Consider the following 21,183-nt stretch of genomic DNA (forward strand, 5'->3'; position numbering starts at 1 on the left):
TGTTTACGGATATTATTTTTTTGTTTCGATACTATATTTTAAAATTTCCTTTTTTTTCTCCTTCATTTTTTATAGATTTTAGTTTTTTTTTTTAATATATATATCTAAAAATAATACAAGATCGACACATTCAGATAGGAATTACAGTTGACACAATTTCAAATACAATCTAACATACTTTAAGACACCTTATAATTTATATAACTTTGCCCAAACAAAGCATACACTTTATACAATATAATAGATTTATAAACACTATATACTTTAGACATATCAATAAAACACCGATTCTCTAGAAAAATAGAATATAATTTGACTTTCAACTATCTGTTTTACATCACAACATTCAGTTTCAAATATCAAGATTAATTAACATCTCTATAACTTCGAAAAGGTCAACGAAAAAAAAAAACAAAGTGTTAAATAAATTTATTAAAAAAAAAAATACAAAACAAAAAAAAATCATGCCCGCTACTCAACGTTATAGAATTACAAAAAAAAAAAGTTACACAGCAGTGTTAACAAGTAAGCCATAGATATTATGCTTAGTGACGACATAATTTGAAAACTTAATAAAGCAATGTGTGCGTTTTGTCGCGTTTTCAAAGCGCCTTTTAAAAGACATAACATATTTTTAAATATTTGAATAGAAAACGTTTTTAATAAATCAGCTGAGATATGTAAATATGTGTATTTGCATTTAAAATATTCTACGATGAAAACAAAGGAAAACACCAAATTGACAGTCTACTTCTAAATAAGAAAAATGCATTTTGTTTTTCGTATACGAAGCTACAAACTACTCTGTCAGATTGAACGAAAATTTTCGAAAAATACATCAATACAAATCCCAAATTCCTATACAAAATATGTATTTTTTTTTTCAATCTAAGAGACCATAGGACTTGCGAAGTTCATTTTCGCGTAAATAATTTAAATATATTATTATGACGTATATATTAACTCTGAGTCATAAATAACTCGTTACCTAATACTGAAAAAAGTAAAGTTTAGTTAAAAAATATTTATACCAACCTTTCACATCGATATGTAAGTTACATCAATTCACATCACTAAAATGTAAGAGAAATATATATACTTTAAACTCTATTAAAAATATCGCGTTTACAAGTTGGCACAAATATACAAGACTAAAACGGGAGTCCGAACGTTTGAAAACTTTCAAAATAAATATTCTTAAAACTAATCAAATCCTTTTTAAACTAATTTAATAAAATTCGTTCGGAGTCCCGTTTACGAAAGCACCTTAATATTTTTTTTAATAAAATCTTCAATGAATCTACTCTATACTAAAATATAGCATCTTTTACAATTATGGAAGAATGCTTAAAGTATTTGCATTGAAAACGAAGAGTCGTAAACATATTTATATATTATCTAACATTAAGACTAGAGAAACAACTAAAACATTCATAAAGATATATTTTCGTATTCTTTGTAAATATAGCTCACTCTCTCTAACCAATGTGTCGTGCCACGCGAATGAGAAAAACAAAAAACATCGAAGCGTATGAACGTTGAGGTTTGATGAAGGATTTCGATACAACAATAAAAAATCATCTTTAATAACAATTAAAATCAATAGAAACTTCAAGAAAACCTAACGGAAATATGTATGTAATTTAAAACCATGTCACAGTGAAGCACTCTGATTAATTGTTTATTTATATAACTATATATTTTAGTAGATGCTCGAAAAATCTTGAGATACTCAATATTTATACATAAATTTTTAATATATATTATTTTTTCCATAAAAAGCACCGTTTCTTCATAACTTGGTTAGAAATGGTCCTACATTACATACCCATTCATCCGACTTCGCTTATAGCTACACAAACGTCGCAAAGCGGCACGACACAAACAAAAATCACCCTTAAAGCTAAAACAATCAGTATCGGAATGCGACAGGAGCCCCGTCCGATGTGCAAATAAAGCGAGCAACGTTCGTATGCGTGTTTAGAAATCATTATAATGCTGGGACTCCGGGTCGATCGCTTCGGCTCGCAGGAGTTAATGTACCTGAAAATGTATTCGTTACGTCATGAAACCTTATACAAAGAGCATCTCCCGCAGATGCGGCGGCGCCGCGGCTCACCTCGGGCGCGGGGGGCGCGGCGGGCGCGGCGGGCGCGGCGGGCGGCGCGGGCGCGTGGCGCGGCGGCGCGGGCTCCACGCACAGCAGGCGCGGCTTGTCGTCGCGCGGCTCGTCGGGCGCGCCGCCGGACCCGCCGACGGACATCTGCGCGAGGGCCGCCAGCACGCTCTCCATGTTCGCCGCCGGGACGCTGTCGCCCTCGCCCTGTGGACGGCGACGAGTGTCATACCACCGGAAACGCGGCCAGTCTCATTTCTTATTTTAATATTATTTACGAACAGATATCGTACGAGTGGTCTCGAATACCTTTTGTGGTCCTGGCTTGAAGAAATGTAAATAGCAGAAACCACGGAAGCCCTGTAAAAAAAAACTATTTTTAGTACTGTTTTTTTTTTATTAACATTATTAAAATGAAAAGATAAAATTGTCAAAAGAAAATAATTTACCTTCCAGATCATGACCTGTGGTTTAACGCCGCGTTCGGACAACGCCTGCTTCAAATCGCGCACCCGAGTGTTGGGACTGATATTCGATATCTGAAAAATAATAATATGTATGATAAGAAATTATAAAATTAAACTGTGATAAAACAATTTGACTCATTTATTAGTACGTATTTGCATTTTGCACGTATAGATCAATTCAAAGCGCTATTACTTTACCCTTTTGAGGATGTCATTCATTCAACATATCAATCATTACAGATGTTTAAAGTTTGTTGAACAAATGAATTACAGGAGAACCATTTCGAGATATTAAGAAATATAAATTTGTAATTAAGTTGGGTCGTACCTTGACGGAGAAGTCGATCACAGGCTTCGGACGTCTCGGACGCCTCGGTTTGTCCTCTTTACCCTCCTTTCCTTCCTTTCCGTCTTTGCTGACGGACTTGTTGCTGTTACGACGACGTTGGGAACGACGGGGTTTGAATAATTTTCCTTCTTCACCCTCTGTAGTATTGCCCTGGGAATCGAGTTAAAATAAAATATAACAACGACGGGACAATAGATTTCCGGTGCGATTCATGACAACTAAACGTGAGTATTATAGGTTAGCAACATTTACTTAAGCCTTGGCATAAAACTGTTATTACAGAGAATCACACAACATAATTGACTAACGTTCTAAATTAAATATGGGCTTTCCTTCTCCTATGGAGCCGTCGGGAAGAGATCAAACTTAAGACTACATGCCAATACTATAATATTTTATGATGAACAGAAATGGGGTGGGGGTCCGCACCTCTCCCTCGCTGTGGCTCTTGTGCGAGCGCGTGCGGCGGCGCGTGCGCCTCCGCGCGGCGCCCGCGCGCTCCTCCACGTCCGTGTCCTCCTCCTTCAGCGTGCACGCGCGACCCGCGCTGAAACGCAACACTTCCGTTAGATCGATACTGCGGCTTCGGTTACCAATTTTTATGGGGTCGGTGATGCTATATTTATCTTGAGGTAATCACTCTCTGTAGCCTCCGACGTGCGTTTGTCTTTTGTTTTATGTAAAAAATCTAGCAGTACTCACAGCATTTCGATGTCCCTCAGCTGTCCGAGCACGGGCATGAGTTGTATGCGGCGGTTCGATAGGAGATGCCACAGGATGCCTACTGGCCTCTGGCTCATGCGCTGAGTTTCGATCACCTGAAAATTTACATTACGACGGTCAATTCCTTTGGCCAAAAAATATCTATACCCATATATGAAATAAAACAAATACAAACTTGTAATTGTGTTAAGATCGCTGTATTTTCATACTTACATATATTACGTATATATGTAATATGTATGTAGGTCTAGGTTTAAGTACTTGTGCGTGTAACATATTGGTTACTAATTTTTACCTGAGTTGGTGTGATGATAAGATCTATGGGGACATCGTGAGGCCCGAACAGTTCAGCTGGTAGAGTATCGAATACCTAAAATTAATTTAGCGAATATTTATAACACTCATTAAGATTAAGACCGGAGGTAGTTTCACTTAATATAGTTTGTTAAATGACGATTCAAAAGTGCTTGTAAAAGCCTACTTGAATAAAGTATATTTTGATTTTGATTTTTTGATTTATCAAAACGAATTCTTCATTGATATATGTTAAAATATAAAAACGCTTAGTAATATATTATTTAATATATATTATTTTTATATTATATTCTAAAATTTAAATAAAAGTCAAAAGAAAAGAAAGAATTGTCTAATTAGACTACCTGACAATCGTGTACGGTTGTCGCGACCAGGGTGTTCGGCTTGATTGCTTTCATGTGCATCATGAGACCAAACTCCAAGTCGCCATAACCTGTCAAACAAATGATTGAAAAATTATCTCAAATCTCTGTAAACATAAAATCCGTCTTAAAAATGTCTAATCTCTTATAAATTGAAAAAAGGAATGTTAAGTAATACTAAAAGGAGTAGGTATGTCTAGTATATCTTCGTATATATTTTAATCTCATACAAAAAAAAAAAAATATTTCTTACCTTTGCCTTTACCGATACGATAACCCTCCTTCGATACAGCGACCGACCCCATCACTACGAGATCTAAAGAGACGGAATCTTCGATACCTGTAAACGCAGTTCACATAAATTTAACGATTCCTTATTCGATATTCTATAAATTCTAACTGAACATACGGTTTTCATGATACAAAAAATTATGATTTTCTGACAGTTTGAACAACAATGCTTGTCTAAAGTACTCGTCAACAATTTATTTTTATGCAAAATATAATCCTTTAGAGGGAGACAGTACACAATGGACGAAACATGAAATAAATAGTATAGGTCCATTATCAAACCAAACAAAATATGAAAAACATAACTATTTTATTACTATTAAGTCAACTTACTCAATGGCTGTCCAAAGGTCTCCATGCCGTTCCGAGACACTGCCTTTCTGATCGCCGCCGGCCTGGTCTCTCCTTCGGGCAACACCAAGCGGTTGAGGAAACCATTTTGCAAACGCGGCACCGGGACATACAAGGTCTTGTGTTTTTCTAAGCAAATAACCCTGAAACATAAAATACAACTTGTTACAAATATCCAATAACATATTTTTACCTTAAAAAAATGCAAAAACTTAAATCTCAATCCTTAATGAATTTTTAGCCAGGGTCAATCGGGATGATTAAATGATTCTAACAATACCATACATCCAAATCTGCTAGAGTATTTAAGGTGAAACAAAGATACGTTCATATACACATTGAAGAACCTTGAAAATATTACGTGTAAAAAATCCCTGAAGTATTGTATTGAACCAGTAGATACACAGTGGTTTAAGTACTAGATTATTTATTTAAAATTAATTAATATAAATTAGTCATATCTTGAGAGGTTATTAAGATATGAGATGTTAATCAAAGTAAAACAAAATACGAATTAGACAATATTTATCCACTAATTTCAGTGATGGCGCAAAATCAATTCAAACACACTTATCTCTCTCAACCAACTAACGTAGGACAGAAAACATAACACGTGTCAGTTTTTCATACCTATTCGTCATTACAAAGTAATACTGATTAGTTTTAAATCTGTGAAGTGTAATTAATTACTCTCTAGCCGAGATGGCCCAGTTGTTAGAACACGTGAATCTTAATCGAACCACTGAGTAAACATGTGCTTAATTTGTGTTACAAATGATATCTTGCTAGTGAGGGAAAACGTCGTAAGGAAACCTACATGTGTTATATGAAATTCTTTGGAATTTATATATTACCAAAACATAATGGAACATTTTGGTGAAACAAGCCTTCTAGTCAGGGCATTCATGTCGAATTTCACGTCTCGGGTCCACTAAACTCTTTTCTAGTTACCTGAATTACATTTATTCTACTAGAGCGCAATTTCATTTATAATTCCGATGTGGTTTACCATATTACGAAGATATGCCATATTACCCTATTTAAAATAATATATAAGAGAAATATTTGGCTCCAGCAATTTCATTAACATTTTATTTTTCAAAACTTTTTATTCCAGTTTTTGGTCTGCCTAGGCAGTTGCCTACTGTCTAATGGATAATCTTACCCTGCTTCTTCTCTAGTGTTTAATGGTACATTTACATTACTCTTTTAATTTATGTTCTAATTCTATATATTTTATTTAAAGTGTTTCAACAATGACTGAGGTGTTCTTCGTGTATTTGAACAACTAATATCAATTAAACAAGGAGCCACTTCTGAGTGAAGATAAGAAACTATAAATATATATTTATTTATATTTCTTCAAATAATTTTACAACATCTATAAATATTTAATATTATATCAACAGTTTTTTTGGCTAATTGAATACTGAACAAATGCAACGATGAGACTTTAAATATGTGTGTTTTGTGTTGTATCAGTAGTCTGTTCCCAGGACCTCGTAATAAGCCTTTTACGCACTACAGCAACGAAGCACATACATATTTAAAAGACATTTCTGATGTCGCCGAATATTCTATACACTTCTGAACATTTAAAAATCATTAACACAGTTTTTATATACCTACAACATAGTTTAATTATTTATACCGAATACAATATCCTCTGCTATTTATTACATAATATATAACGTACAATTGTAGTATAGAGCCTATAAGTTTCATACCAATCGTATTGATAGTTTTAACATACATGTGTAACATTAATATCCGATTCGTCCGATCATCGTAGAGACCTAAAGATATATTATGTAGATATGTAAATATAAAACGATATAAGCAAGTATGATTGCATTCAAGGGTGGGTGTTAGAGAACGCTAAATAAGTTTAAAAGGCCGAGCGAGAAAGTCGCATTAATTATAGATTTTAGAAGACCTTGCCATTTTACATTTTAGACGACATTTCGTAAACCGACTTAGCGATATTGTTTGGATAGGTGAATTATCTTTTAAACAATAGTCATACAAATTAAAGATCATTCCACCCGGTTAAGTAAATATATTTCATCGATTTATCGACGTAAGAATAGAAAATAATTACTTAAATGACACTAACCTTACATCAATAAGCGAATAAACTTTTCTTCATAATTATCTATTCATGTTTTTTTTTTATTTACAAAAAGTAAATATAAAAATAAAAATCAATATATACGGAGAGGATGTTTTCTACCAATACTCAATTATTTGATTTATATACATTTTTTAATACAATCATTGAAGATCAACGAACGTTGTGTATGTTCATCGATATCTTCAAAAATTCTAAAGTAGAGTCCATCGCCAAAATCGGATAGACATGCACACAATTCGATCGGCAATACAAACAATTAGAAGTGTTTAATCTAAAATATTATAAATGCGAAACTAACTCCGTCTGATACGCTTTCACGACTAAATCACTGAACAGATTTTGATTAAATGTAGTATACGGCAAGCTTGATCCCCAAGGAGACTATTTTTGCTACCTAAAACTAATACCCCCCCCCCTCCTAACCGGTGCGAAACAAAAAGTAAATATCCTGTAAATTTAATTGAGTGAATATTGTATTAATAAAACAGTTACAAATACATAAATACAAGTCGAGCAGGTCAAAGGGATGTCTAGAACTGAATATGTATCCTACCAAAACATCATATTAGATTTCAATGCCTCTATGACAAGTTGAGACTATTCGTCCTTACATTGTCTTCCTGCAGCCTCGAGGTCGAAAGCATTGTGTCAAAGCAAACATTTGTTATCTAATGTTTGGTGTTATATTAAATAATGTGAACACGAGGTCTCCGGGTTATCTATTTGATTACTAGGTCATAATACATGCACCTTCAACAAAATCTCTTATTTACTTCATTATATATTTAAATATATTTTCGACTTCATATACTTCTAATTATAGTATGTTTCGAATTAAACTCTTTAAAACAAATGTGCCGTTAAATTGTTGAACGAAGGTGAATTTTATTGTATTTAAATAAAGGAAGTAAAGGAGAAACTTATACACAGAACAGTTGCATAATGAGTTTTATGTAAACAGATTTTTCTAGACTTTTCCTCCCGGATGTTTCCAAGTCAATCATTAAGTAATAAAAAAAAAACCATATTAGCGTTCTATATATTTATATGTTCTAGTATACAGTTCTCATATTATATTATCTTTTATAGACATTTATAAGTATATTTTTTAATTTTAGGCACCCATGCAAGTACTCATAGCAATTGCAGTATCCATATACTATGTTTGTTGCTATATCACAATGAAAAAGTTATAAGTATGAGCAACAAAGACCATCTTCTAATCCATCTAACCTATATATATCCGTCTCTATAATAAAATTCCGCAGACATTTTTAACTTTGCCGTTGTATAAATACAAATCATTTGAAAAAAATACAATGACAAAGAAGGCATATTATTCGATACAATATTATATAGATGATAAAAAACTGTTCGAGTTAATGCTTGTTGACTTCCAGGCAGGATATATTACATACATATATAATTGTATTTAACTAACATGACTATATTTTTAGATGTGGAAAAAGGGTAAATACTGGGTTTCCTGCCGGTTCTTCTCGGTATAATCTACATTTCGAACCGGTGGTAGCTTTACTTAATACAGTTTGTTAAATAACGATTCAAAAGTGCTTGTAAAAGTCTACTTGAATAAAGTATATTTTGGTTTAATTTGATCTATTTATCTTTCTTCCTTTTCTAATACTGTTCAAATTCAGTTCAAGTTTTAATTCATATGAATATATTATATTTAACGTATACATCGTGTAATAAATTCATATAGCATGTACACTGTACAATTCGCGTTATATAAGTTAGCCAGTTGTAAAAGGCAGGATATAAAATAAATTACCCAAGATATTGGTTGGGTTTTGCGTAACCGTCATTATAACTATCGCAAACCGTTACATTGACTGGATATAACGGTGTTTAATTATTTATACTTCTATTATTGATAAGAGAAATCAAAGCGTTTTTAAATTTTAGTTAAGTAATTAACAAATACCTATATAATAATTAAAGTATTAATTTTTTCAAAATTATAATCATGGTCGATTTTAATAAGGTACGTATACACAGAGATATATACAGAAATATTTGAGAAAAGCATATTTGACTTAGATGCTGATATCTTTTTTTTCTGCTCTTATATTCACTTTACTTGGTGGTAGGGCTTTGTGCAAGCCGCCTGGGTAGTTTGACAACCCACTCATCAAATATTCCACCGCCAAGCAGCAATCTTACTGAGATGACCCAGGGTTGGTGGCGCATTGGTTGAGTAAGTTACCATTTACCGTAAGGTAGCCCATTTGCCCGTCTCATCGATATCAAAATTTATATTCAATAGTGTAAAAAATACTAAGCAATAGCTAGCAAAATAAAAAAAGAAAATCGGTTGTTGTCAACAGAAGAGGAAAGTTACTGGACTGTTTCGTCTTTATCTATTTATACATAAAGCTGTTTTGTTTTTACCTAATTATATATAGATACCTACTTCATACTAAATTGAGTGTCGAACGTCGCTTTAAACTCTAGCTTCGACCAAGACTCAAATGTTGCCGACATTTGACTGGCGGGATAATTATTTTCTAAGGCATTCATTTCTTATTAAACATTTTCAAATTAAAAAAAAAAAATGGACTATATTTTCTATATAAAAATAGATTTGTTTGTTCACTGTCTCGCTTCAAATTATTCGCGTCATAAAAAAAATCTGTAGACTAATAGACATGGACCAAAATAGACAGAAACACGCCAGTCTTAACTAGACTAAGGGTTAAAATCACACATGTTTTCAACGACTAGATCATTGTGACTCAACAAGTTTCAATCTTCCCCCTCTTAAAGTATCTCTTTTTCGACGTCTATGTAACTTTACAAGCAGTTTATATTGTCTCCATACGTCTGATTACGATATGCTTGTTAAATTTGACAACTGTTTTATCGGTTTGTTTCTGGCAGAGTACAATAGATCCACGTCTATTCGTCCCGCAGGTGTTTGAAAGAGTCTTCGTTCCAATAATGGCAAAAGCAATGCATTAATGGTCGAGGGAATCCGCAAGCAGAAGCATTCATAAAATGCAATCACAAAGTATAAAAGTTAAATTCTTCGTAGACTCAAATAAAAGGGGTAACTGAATTATCATAAAATACTTGTACCTATGTGTTTTTATTTCAAATGTATTTATTTTAAATGAAGCTATTTTCATCATAGTAAATAGATCGACGCTAAACGATACACACCATCGAGACAGAAATAATCCGTCTAAATCCAGGGTCATCGTACTTTTTATCGTGACACACATAAGAAGCACAGCTGACTAACCACATTAACGAAAAATTCTCACAAAACTATTAATACAACTCACATAACACTTAATTTTAATAATTCTCTGATATTGGAGACACAATAAGCTATTTAACAGAGTAACTATTTTATAGTAATTGATGAATATACTTCTTGGATATTTTTTTTATTTATAGAAATATTACTTTTTTATTTAAGTATGGCTACACTGGAACAATACGCAACTTTTATATTGAAGAACAAACATCAACATAAAAATTTTCTGGCTGGTAAAATTGCAATGCATGTATTTTATATATAAGAGTTCCTCTAGAATTGTTATGTTTATTGGTGAAAACTGCATACAGACGGCGGGAGGCGACTTTGTTTTATACTAATTATCTATCTATAAAAAGTATATATATGATTTTATGGAAAGACAATATCTTTTCTGCTTTAGTCAAACGCTATGTTTGTTTTTTTTTTTTTTGATGTTTTCATTAAACGAATACCAATAAAAGTTAAGAAAATGTCAGAAACATGCATATCCACAATTTATTTCTCTAATTTTCAATAATCATCATCGAATTAAAAATCGAATCGAATAATAATTCGATGAGAAGTAAATTTTCTATTAAATGACATTTAAAATTTAACAAACTTTCATAAATTCCAATTAATATATGTAGGTATATTATGTCATGAAAATGTGTATCTGACGGAAGGAGGGATATTAGTTTTTTCTATAGTTTCCTTATTACGGTATATACGGAAAACTTTATAAAACGGAAAAGTTATTAAAATCTTTAAGTAAACAAAATATATTGGATTGTGTGATATTTTGATATTCAAACACAGTCAACTTCCTTTTAACGACGGCATTCGCCTTTCTGTAATCATTATGCAATTGTGCGTGGGATGAAATTCGTCACTTGTACTTAAAATGAGTCATTCACACATACATATATATAAACACATGCGTCCTTCTATAAAAAACAGTGAAACTAACCTGACAGGCTCCTGGGGTTTATCAGGGTTGACCTTGATAATGTTCGCGTTTTTGAAAACGTCCAACTCGGCAAGCTTCGCAGCTGCCTCGGCGGCGCCTTTGAAATTGGGTATACGGTTGTACACGGGCCGAGGGAACATCGCCAGGCCGTTGGTCTCCAAGTGACGCCATATCTTGAGCCGGAACGACTGCTTTGTGATCTCCTCCGGCAGCGTCGGCGCTGTAAATAGGAATATAATGGACAGATAATAATGATGATGTCCTCCAGACCGATAACGGTCACGGTGGCCGTTCTCAATGAGTCTACAACTGCGCAGGAGGCATTATAGTGCTCACTATTCACTTACTCTCATTATATAAACCAATGGTACGAGAACTCCGAAACTACCGGAAACATTTCAGGAGCAGGATCATTAGTTTTACTCATTTACAACGCACGAGAATGTTAACACAGCCATCGTCCAAATTCAGTGCTGCTACTGAGAATTTCTTTACAAAAAAATTCGAGTACTTGTAAGACCCAGGAATTGTACTCTGAAACTCGGGCTGCGCAGTCGTAGGATCTAGCTACTAAATTGTTATTGAAATATAAACGAGTACTAAAATAGATAATACATATTTAATATTGAAAAATCAAGGCAATTGACATAACATAGGAATTCTAAAAAAAAAAATTTGCTACCTATGAATAAATCAATCAATACTGGCAAGTAATTCTAAATCGTCCTTTAATTAATTCGTTACAAGTGCAAAAACGTATGTGAATTATATTATCGCTAAGACTCTTAATAAACTCAAACGCAAATCCGTTTTGAAATCACAGAGTACGTATACTAATTATTTACAATTAAACAATACAATATCTTATATGAAAATCGATTCCATGCCCTTTTAACATATATAAAATATTATGCCTCATATATATGTAATTGGCAATACATATATAGTTGAAAAAATTTAGTTAAATAAGATTTCAAAACCGCATTGGTTAGACTTAACTAATGAACTGTTTAAATTTTATTTTCATATACAATAAAATACCGGCATACAAATTTAATTTATAAAGAAATTTAGTAATGATAATAATTTTTAGTAAGGTACAGTATTTATTAAAACGATAAGTGCCTCGTAGTTTCTGTTAGGTTATTTATTTGAGTTAGTAATAGTAATTTGGAATGAAGCATTTTCGTAGCGATAAAGTGATAGCGAATAAAGTGGATGTCCAGAATATGTAACTTCCTATTAAGATAATAATTGTGACTGAATGATACAATTTTAAAGTAATGATTGCGCAATTATTAAAATGATTATTAATAATTCATAAAATTATACATATACTTTTTTTATTTTTTAAGAGACGATAGAGATAAAACGTCAACTTGAATACGATCAAGACCGGGCAATAACACTGACTTTTCACCTGCATAAGTCACATATATAGCCTGTAAATTTCCCGCTGCTGGGCTAAGGCCTACTCTCCCTTTGAGGAGAAGGTTAGGAGCATATTCCACCACGCAGCTCCAATGCGTGTTGGTGGATTCACATGTGGCAGAATTTCGTTGAAATTAGGCACACGCAGGTTTCCTTACGATGTTTTCGAGATTATTTATATATACAAATTAAGCACATGAAATTTCAGTGGTGCTTGCTTGGGTTTGAAGCCACAATCATCGGTTAAGATGTACGCGTTCTAACAATTGAGCCCTCACCTCTTGGTAGTTCGTCACCGAACTTTCTTATGAGTCAAGGACGATTCCCAGCAGCGGTATATTTACAGGCGGTTACTTTCAGTGAATATTAATTATCTTTTATATAGGTAAAGAAAACATCGAAATATATTTTTTTAAAGTTAACATATGTGGGTCGATTGTTTCAACTTCGCGCACTTCACCCAAGGTCATACACATCACGGTGTAACTTTACACTTGTATACATAATTGTATTGTATAAAACTGGTATTCTCACTATTTACATTCCGTGTACGTACATTTTTTGTTAATAATTATTATTAACAATAGTTTTTTGAGGGTAGACTTAAATATTGATCTCTTTAAAGCAAATTAATGTATCATGAATTCGTTTCATTACTTTATTATAATTATACTAACTTATTTGTTTGTTCCATTAAAAAAATATTATATAATTATTAAGATTCACTATTCATAGAATTTTCTAGACCTATGATATATAATTTGGAAAAATATTATTTTTAAATCAGAGAGAAGATGTCCTAATACTTCTGAAAAGTATTTAAAACAAACAAACATGTGAAAAACTTTTACTGACAAGTGATACGGTTGTCTTCCTCGACCCAGACCAGCCTTACAATGATACTAAGGTCTTATCAAATAAGAATACTTAAATACCTTTAAGATATATAGAACACCTTATACAAGATGTTTAATATAATTTCTAATATTAAATTGAAAGAAAAATACGCAAGATATATAATGCTTCTGCATTTTATATCTTTTATTTGTTCTATCTATAGTAGTATCATTTTTAAATAAAGATCATATTTTGGCAAGTTTATCCAGATAACATAACTATTAAGAGTCCAGAAAAGACCACTCCAGCATAGTTTACAGTACACCAAACAATTTTTTAAAGAAAATATACAAATAATGCCAAATACACAAACATTAAATACACTAATACAACCAATATAATTCTTGAATTACAATAACAAAGATTGAATATGTATGAACAACGCATAATGTTCCACGATGTTAAGTTAAATTAGTAATTACTTATTTCCCAATGTTTATATTTCAAAATAAGAATGTAAATATACTCCACATACATGACACTAATAATAGCGTACTTGTAATTTAAAAAGATAATTTACAATAATCAGTGAAAATTTTTCTTTGAATCATGTTTCTAAAAATAAAAAGATAGGGATCATTTGACATATATATATTTATCAGATATCAGAGTTTGCTTTTTTTATTAATTAAATTTGATAATTGAATATTATTATCTTTCAAGATCAATATGATATCCAACTCAAAGTTGTGTGGTGGAGTAAACTCCAAGCCTAATCCCCAATTTTTTTTTAATTTTTATTTTTACTAAGTAATTTGGTGCATGCGGTGTCTAATCATACTCCCTTGTTAGTTTTGGAGAAAAAGCTTTATAAAAAGCTGTAGATTCTGAGATTCAAATCCAAATGCATTGTTACGGAGTACGGGGTCAAGGTTGCTACCAAGAAGTTCTTACTAGCAGCCACTAGGAATTTGACAATGATTACAGTTGCATTTATAAGTAAGCATATGCCATGGAGAGCCTCATCCAACCCATCATTATTACAGTAAGAAAAAGAAAAAGAAACATATTTTTTGTGTACTATAATACCTCTGTCACAGATCATCTTTGAGATTAGCTACTGTAGCCAAAACTTGATCAACATTGTTATTATTATTTCTAATAACGCCTCATTTATTGATGAAGATATCTTTTTTTTATAAAACAATAAATCAATAAATGAATGTTTGAAATGTTTCTGTAATACAGTTCTTCAATCATCTTTTAAATAATTAATAAGATGATATTACTATATTTTTTTAACTACCTTCATATAAATAACATATTCAAACATCAATTTTAAGCATTTTATATATTTATATTTATATGGTATACATTTTATTTTAAATTTAACCGAAACAATATCTTGTGATACCATTTTAATGATTTTATCTATCAGATCATACAAGCCAACCAATTAAATATATATTATCAACGGGAGGTAGTTTCGAATATTTGTTTAATTAGTCTCATAGATCATATTTTTTGTCTATACAATTAAGCGAAAGAAATACAAGTTAGTCGAACATAAATTAACAGGTTAATAAATCAGAAACATTTTTACAATAGGTGGGCAGCACACAGGAATGTGAGTCATATTTCACACTCCAATTAAGCTACAAACAGTACCAATAATTACAAGCGAAGAAACCACCCAAATAGTGGTAAATCAAAGCACGAAACAAACGCAAGTGAAATTACAATTATACAGCGTATTATTAAACTACAACAATTTTGATCTGCATATTGCACGCGATTTCAACAAAAAAAATATATGTGGGTATTAACAAATACATGCGTGAAGTAGAAATCTACGTGTTTTTTTCATATATTGTAGCAATTTAATAATCTTCTTTACATGTACCTAATGGATAAATAAAACTGATTCCAACTGTTGTTGTATTATTTACGACAACAAATAATAAACTTACCTGTTTCTGCGGCTGCCGGTGTTTCTTCTCCGTTCTGCATTTTAGTTAGTTTCGCAATCGGGAGGAAATTTTCAGATGACTGTCGATCTACACGAATATCATCAATTTTTTTTGCAAAATAATATCCTTTTAACCCGACAGGACCGTCACACACAAAAATAGAACGCGAATAAAAAACAAATGCAACCAACTTCGTAACGCATAACGCAATGATGCAAACATTATAATAGTACGTTAACACCGTTCCTTTACACGCTTATCGTACAATTTACAATGCAAAGATTTTTAAAAAGAAATTGATGTATACATATTTTTATTGTTATTACGTTTTAAATATATAATTTAAATTATCTTGTATGATTTTATTTTCTTATAGAAAGTATTGAGTCAATTGAAAGTAGTACTACTAATTTGCTTTTGATAAAAGGCATAAAATAAGAGTATTTTTTCTACAATATTCTAGTAACTATTTATTTAAGAAGTAATTTTAGTTGGAATACAAAATTCAGTATCTATTTTATCAAAGCTGAATATACCGACATTAAGTAACGGAATGGAATTGGTGGCTCGTACATAAATAGACCGAAAGTACAGTTAGCAAGATAAATCTCGAGAATTTAGACGAGATTCATTCAATTTTAATGATTGTAATGTGAAAAAAGAATTAGGCCTGGTATGTGCAATAAAAGTCCTTGTTAAAACAAAATTCAACGTTATACTTACTATAACGAAATCATCAAAGGTAATATGGGGCGAAGGCCAAGATCCACTGATATTGTTTTATCTTACAAAATTGTGTAAATAAACACGCAAGCTATGTGTGAGTAAAAGAACAAGAAACTAACTTTTTCATGCATTGCAGGTGAACAAATCAAAGTTAAAACAACATTTTCAATTGATTGTACTATATTTATTCACGATAGCACTATAATATATATAAATAAAGGGTTAACTATTTGCAAATCCCAGTTTATATGAACCAAAAACAATGTTTTTAATTTTTAAATATAAATAAATAAAAAACGCATTAATAAAAATTAATACATTTTAATTAATAATACTTTATAACTTAAGTAGATAACAAAACAAGTAAATCTCAATTAATTTATATAAAGAATAACATAGTAAATAATTTATCGAATAGTTTGAGACATGTGTAAAGGAGTCAACATAAGTTCAAAAGCCGCGTCTTTTAAATTTGCTCCTCGTAAATTTGCTTCATGTAGATCACTACCCGAAAGGTCACAACACTGAAAAAAAAACTTTTTTTAGACATTTTATTCATTTTCTTCGTGTTTATTTTACATAAAGACCGTAAATGGACATCCACGTTAGACCAACGTGCTGGAATAAAGCCTTTTTATCAAACAGATTGAAGGTCATAGCTGATGCGTAATATTACGAAATATCTTAACAACGCTTGTTTTCGTATACATTCTATGTATTCACTTACTGTTTGTCTGATTGACTTGAAAACTGTGTACAGTTTAAGTAGCATAAAGTTTATGCAATAAAACGATTAATATACAATAGATGGCGCGCTAGTCATAAAGAATAGTGTACAAAAAATTATTAATGATATGTTTCAGAAAAAGCTGCAAATAAGCTATTATTTATGTATACTAATTTACCTCTAAGTCTGCACCAGCTAATACTGCGGCTCTGAGATCACAGTTTTGAAGATTGGCATTTTTTAATGTTGCCACACGCAAATTAACACCCGCCATATTGCTCCCATCTAAATTTGCACCTTGATAAAGAAAAATAAGTAAACATTATGGATCTTAAATAGTTTATATTTTAATAATAATTTAAAAATATTTATAAATATGGAAACCTTTTAAATTAACTCCTTCCATCACTGCTCTTGATCCTACTGGATCTTCCATGTTACAACCTTTTAAAATAGCACCTGAAAATATATGCATTTATTAATTTGTTACATTTAAAAACTATTATATTTTAAATGATTCCTCATTAAATCGTAATTAACATAGTTTTTATATGGTATGTCGTTCAGATTACAAAAAAAAAACAAAAGGCTGATGATGAAGGAGAGCTCAGAACATATTGTATAAAAATTCACAGTAGCGTGTGTAGTAATTTACAATTTGTTGATACATCAGTAATTCATAATTAAAGTAACATCACTTTTGATGTATCAACAAACACTATCGGATATTTGCATTCACTTATGATTTCGTATTTTGATTTCATAGTAATAATTTTGTCGTTGGACTATTTTGTTATGCATGCAGGTTATTTATAATCTGAGATATGCCATAATATTATTATTATATTTTTTTTATGAATTTTGTTACTTAACAAAACTAAATTTACCTTCCATATTGGCACACAGTGCTTTTACACCTAGCAATTGAGCCCCCTCGAGATTTGCATGTGATAAATCTGCTCTTTCTAAACAGCAGTGGGATAGGTTTGCCCCACTTAAATTACATCTTGAAAGGCAGGCATACTGTAACGAAATGATTACTCATTAAGGTCTTACTCAAAGATATTAGAATGATATTAAATAGCAGTTATCAGGATCAGGAGTAGTAATTCTAGAAATTGGCGCAGGCATGGGCACCAATACAAGATTTGAATTTTGTGATTAAAATAAGAACTGCAATGATTAGATATTTTTTTTTTATATATGTAAAAAGATAAAAAAAAAAATAAAAATATTTATTTCATTATTAACAAGTTACAGCTATAATCAGAAACTGGGACTATCCTAGTAACTAGTATTGCTACTAGTACTTGTGGCAGGTAGTCCATAACATTCTTATACATTACTAAAAACGTGTGCGTGTGTGTGTGTTTGTGTGTAACATATATTTAGATTTACAAATCATATCCTTAGAATTGATTATAAGAGTTTATTGAATAATTTTTTTTTATTTCCTTAGATAATAGTCGAAGAAATCTTCATTAAAAGTATAACATTATTCATCTTATTGCCTCCACTGGTGGCAGAAGAGCTGGTTAATTTTTGCTCAAAGGATCAGAATTGCAATTCAACGGAGATATGCTGCTAGCATTCTTACCATCATTCTACACAGTAAAAAGTACTATGGAAAATATTTTTTATTTTTCTTTATATCAAATTAATTATTCTATTCAAATATGTATATTAAAAGTTTAATAATTATGAAGAGATAAATATGAATACCTTAAAATTGATATGTCTCAAGTCTAATCTATTTAGATCTGCACCAGCTAAATTGACACCTTGAAACCTGAGCTCTGATGTAGTCGGTGTCATAATTACAAGTCGGATTACATCCATTCTTGTGAGAGATTGGTTGTTGCCGGACTGACACATAGATTCTTCAATCAAGTTGTTTAATTGTGGTATCATAGAGTCTAGACCTGAAATTTTGTTACATCAACATTATTGTTTATATAAATTAAAATCTTTTATTAGCTTTATACTAATGATTTATATATGATTTCATTTAAGGGTGCTTCAGTTATGTTTGTATTTATCACTGTTTAGTGATCAAGCAAAGATCAGGCTCACTATTAGTGTACAGCCCGTGCATAGCTGCAGCATACTGCACAAAATATCATTTAAGATAGATATTATTCTAATGGGTATCTAACATAGAGGACCTAAATCACCTCATAAGTACTGAAATAGTTAAGCATTTATTATTAACAAAAATTAAATGGATAATGTTCTCAGATTTTTACTATTTTATTCCAGCAAAAAGATAATTTAAGTTGATTAATACGTCATAAGCATTCAAACTATTATAAGTAAAAATAATTTAATATTTTCTATACCATAAAATACAGCTTCTTCTAATACACCCTTAGGATTGACATTTCTATTTAATATGACTTCTCCATGCCTTAAATAGTTTAATATAGGTTCAAAATATTCTGGACTTCTATCAATAAGGAATGCTCCAGTCTCATCAGTGGCGCTCGGATTCATTAAGTACATGTTATTATTGTCTGCGAACATTCGAGCTAGCATTGACAGTGGTTCCTTTGCCAAAAGTGTAGCACGAGAAGTTACGAAGTGTTTTCCACCAACATTCAGTTTAATCCAGTCTGAAACTTCTCTGTCTTTATCATCTGATACTGACATTTTCTCGATAGATTGATTAATTTTATCACAGTCTGTTAACGTTTTATCACACTCCGAAGATAAATACACTTTCTCATTGTCTCTTATAACCCTCACGTCATTAATTTCACAACCATTCGCGGTGTATAGCTTGAGGTTTTGCTCCGGTACATGGAACTGTGAAGATATTTCTTTTTTGAAGTCTTTAATCGTGTCTTCCACGGCCATAAGTTTTCCATCTTCTTCGGATTTATTTTTATAGACGTATGCACGTTTCATAATTATTTACAAACTTTCTTAGAATCAAGGTGTTTTATATTGTTTATTCAAATTTACAATAACATATACATTTATCGATACCTAAACAATCATTGAATATAAAGGTACACTGAGTTAGAAGGAAAACGTCAATGTCAAATTATTGTCAGTCTACATTCAGTGACTCAGTGTACCAACTACCAACGACTTGACTTACAACAACAAAATAATGACGTAATATTAGGTTAAAATCTTAAATGTGTTTTGCAAATAAAACATTTCCTAACTTATTGTTTATTTGTTTTTATTATTTTCTTTAGGTTTCTTCTGATTTTTTCTAATTTAGTAAATTCAATCCGCATTGGGAAGTATTGTACAAGTGGAAATAAGGAGCACGTTATTCAATCTATCTTCTACTATACTACGCAATAATAGGAATGTGAAGTAACTCAGTCTGTCTATCTGTTATGTTTTCATGGCTAAACCAACTAATCAATTAATTTTGATAACATTTGATACAAAGCAAGCTAGAACTGCTTCGACAAAGGCTACTATTTTTTAAATACCCTTCAAGAGTACGTTATTTCTTCGATTTTGAAGATAAAAATATAATTAAGAGTAAGTAGGCTATTGAAAAAAATTACATTTTACTATTCTAAGTAGTATGGGATGAAATATAGTAGGCCATATAATTATGGTGTTGACATTTAGGACTTACAGTACTAATAACTAATAAATACACCAGTATGTTTACAGTACACAGAATATTTATTTATTATTTGTTTTATTTCATAAATATTATAGTCCTAAAGTTAAATATCCAATTCACAAAATCTCCTCTTCTCATTTCATGCGCGAGTCTCTTTTGTTTTTTTAATAATCATTTTGCGCGGAAAAACCTCTTGTATTATTTTTTAAAGCCATACGAATGACGTTCTGAAATCGATTACACTTTTATGAAATCGGATACAATAACAAAATATGAGTTTATTAAATTTATAATTATAATATAAATGTAACTACATAACAATTTCTAACGTAACAAGCAGACATTGTGTAAATGATTTTAAAGTTTTTGTCAACTTCATAGTTAAATTATTTAATAAGGGTTGGAATGTTGAGTTTTCCTTGTTATTTCAAAATAAATATTAAACATTTTTCACATCACTGGAAAGCATTGTAAGATTCGCCAATTTTTTTATCTATTTTAGTAAAGCTTATTTTCTTACAATTTAATGCACCTAAATATTAATTTAAATAAAC

General features: G+C 31.3%; 2 protein-coding genes across 2 annotated transcripts; both read right to left on the reverse strand.

The window, feature by feature from the left end:
- Window positions 1-414: 414 nt before the first annotated feature.
- LOC125073090 (methenyltetrahydrofolate synthase domain-containing protein) lies at window positions 415-15,780 on the reverse strand. Its single transcript, XM_047683783.1, has 13 exons — window positions 15,582-15,780; window positions 11,344-11,563; window positions 4,957-5,117; window positions 4,586-4,672; window positions 4,315-4,403; window positions 3,951-4,025; window positions 3,635-3,750; window positions 3,362-3,479; window positions 2,912-3,082; window positions 2,566-2,655; window positions 2,426-2,476; window positions 2,120-2,323; window positions 415-2,043 (listed from the first exon to the last, which is right to left on the reverse strand). Exons 1-13 carry the CDS (start codon window positions 15,619-15,621, stop codon window positions 2,035-2,037), a joined length of 1,431 nt encoding a protein of 476 aa, XP_047539739.1. The 5' UTR covers window positions 15,622-15,780; the 3' UTR covers window positions 415-2,034.
- An 832-nt stretch (window positions 15,781-16,612) lies between these two features.
- On the reverse strand, window positions 16,613-20,075 carry LOC125073057 (BTB/POZ domain-containing protein KCTD9). The gene is made up of 6 exons (XM_047683741.1): window positions 19,374-20,075; window positions 18,757-18,956; window positions 17,922-18,057; window positions 17,419-17,493; window positions 17,213-17,331; window positions 16,613-16,831 (listed from the first exon to the last, which is right to left on the reverse strand). The coding sequence occupies exons 1-6, from the start codon at window positions 19,939-19,941 to the stop codon at window positions 16,715-16,717; spliced, it is 1,215 nt and encodes a 404-aa protein (XP_047539697.1). The 5' UTR covers window positions 19,942-20,075; the 3' UTR covers window positions 16,613-16,714.
- Between the last annotated feature and the right edge of the window lie 1,108 nt (window positions 20,076-21,183).

The sequence above is a fragment of the Vanessa atalanta genome, chromosome 23, assembly GCF_905147765.1.
Source record: "Vanessa atalanta chromosome 23, ilVanAtal1.2, whole genome shotgun sequence".
Taxonomy (NCBI): domain Eukaryota; kingdom Metazoa; phylum Arthropoda; class Insecta; order Lepidoptera; family Nymphalidae; genus Vanessa; species Vanessa atalanta.

Coding starts and splice junctions, on each gene's coding strand:
- LOC125073090 (XM_047683783.1), bottom strand. CDS start 15,621: ATGCAGAACGGAGAAGAAACACCGGCAGCCGCAGAAACAG. Junction 3,751..3,950: donor TTATCATCACACCAACTCAG/GTAAAAATTAGT, acceptor GTAAATTTTCAG/GTGATCGAAACTCAGCGCAT. Junction 2,656..2,911: donor TGATCGACTTCTCCGTCAAG/GTACGACCCAAC, acceptor ATTATTTTTCAG/ATATCGAATATCAGTCCCAA.
- LOC125073057 (XM_047683741.1), bottom strand. CDS start 19,941: ATGAAACGTGCATACGTCTATAAAAATAAATCCGAAGAAGATGGAAAA. Junction 18,957..19,373: donor AGAAGAAGCTGTATTTTATG/GTATAGAAAATA, acceptor ACAAAATTTCAG/GTCTAGACTCTATGATACCA. Junction 17,332..17,418: donor GGAAGGAGTTAATTTAAAAG/GTTTCCATATTT, acceptor TTCTTTATCAAG/GTGCAAATTTAGATGGGAGC.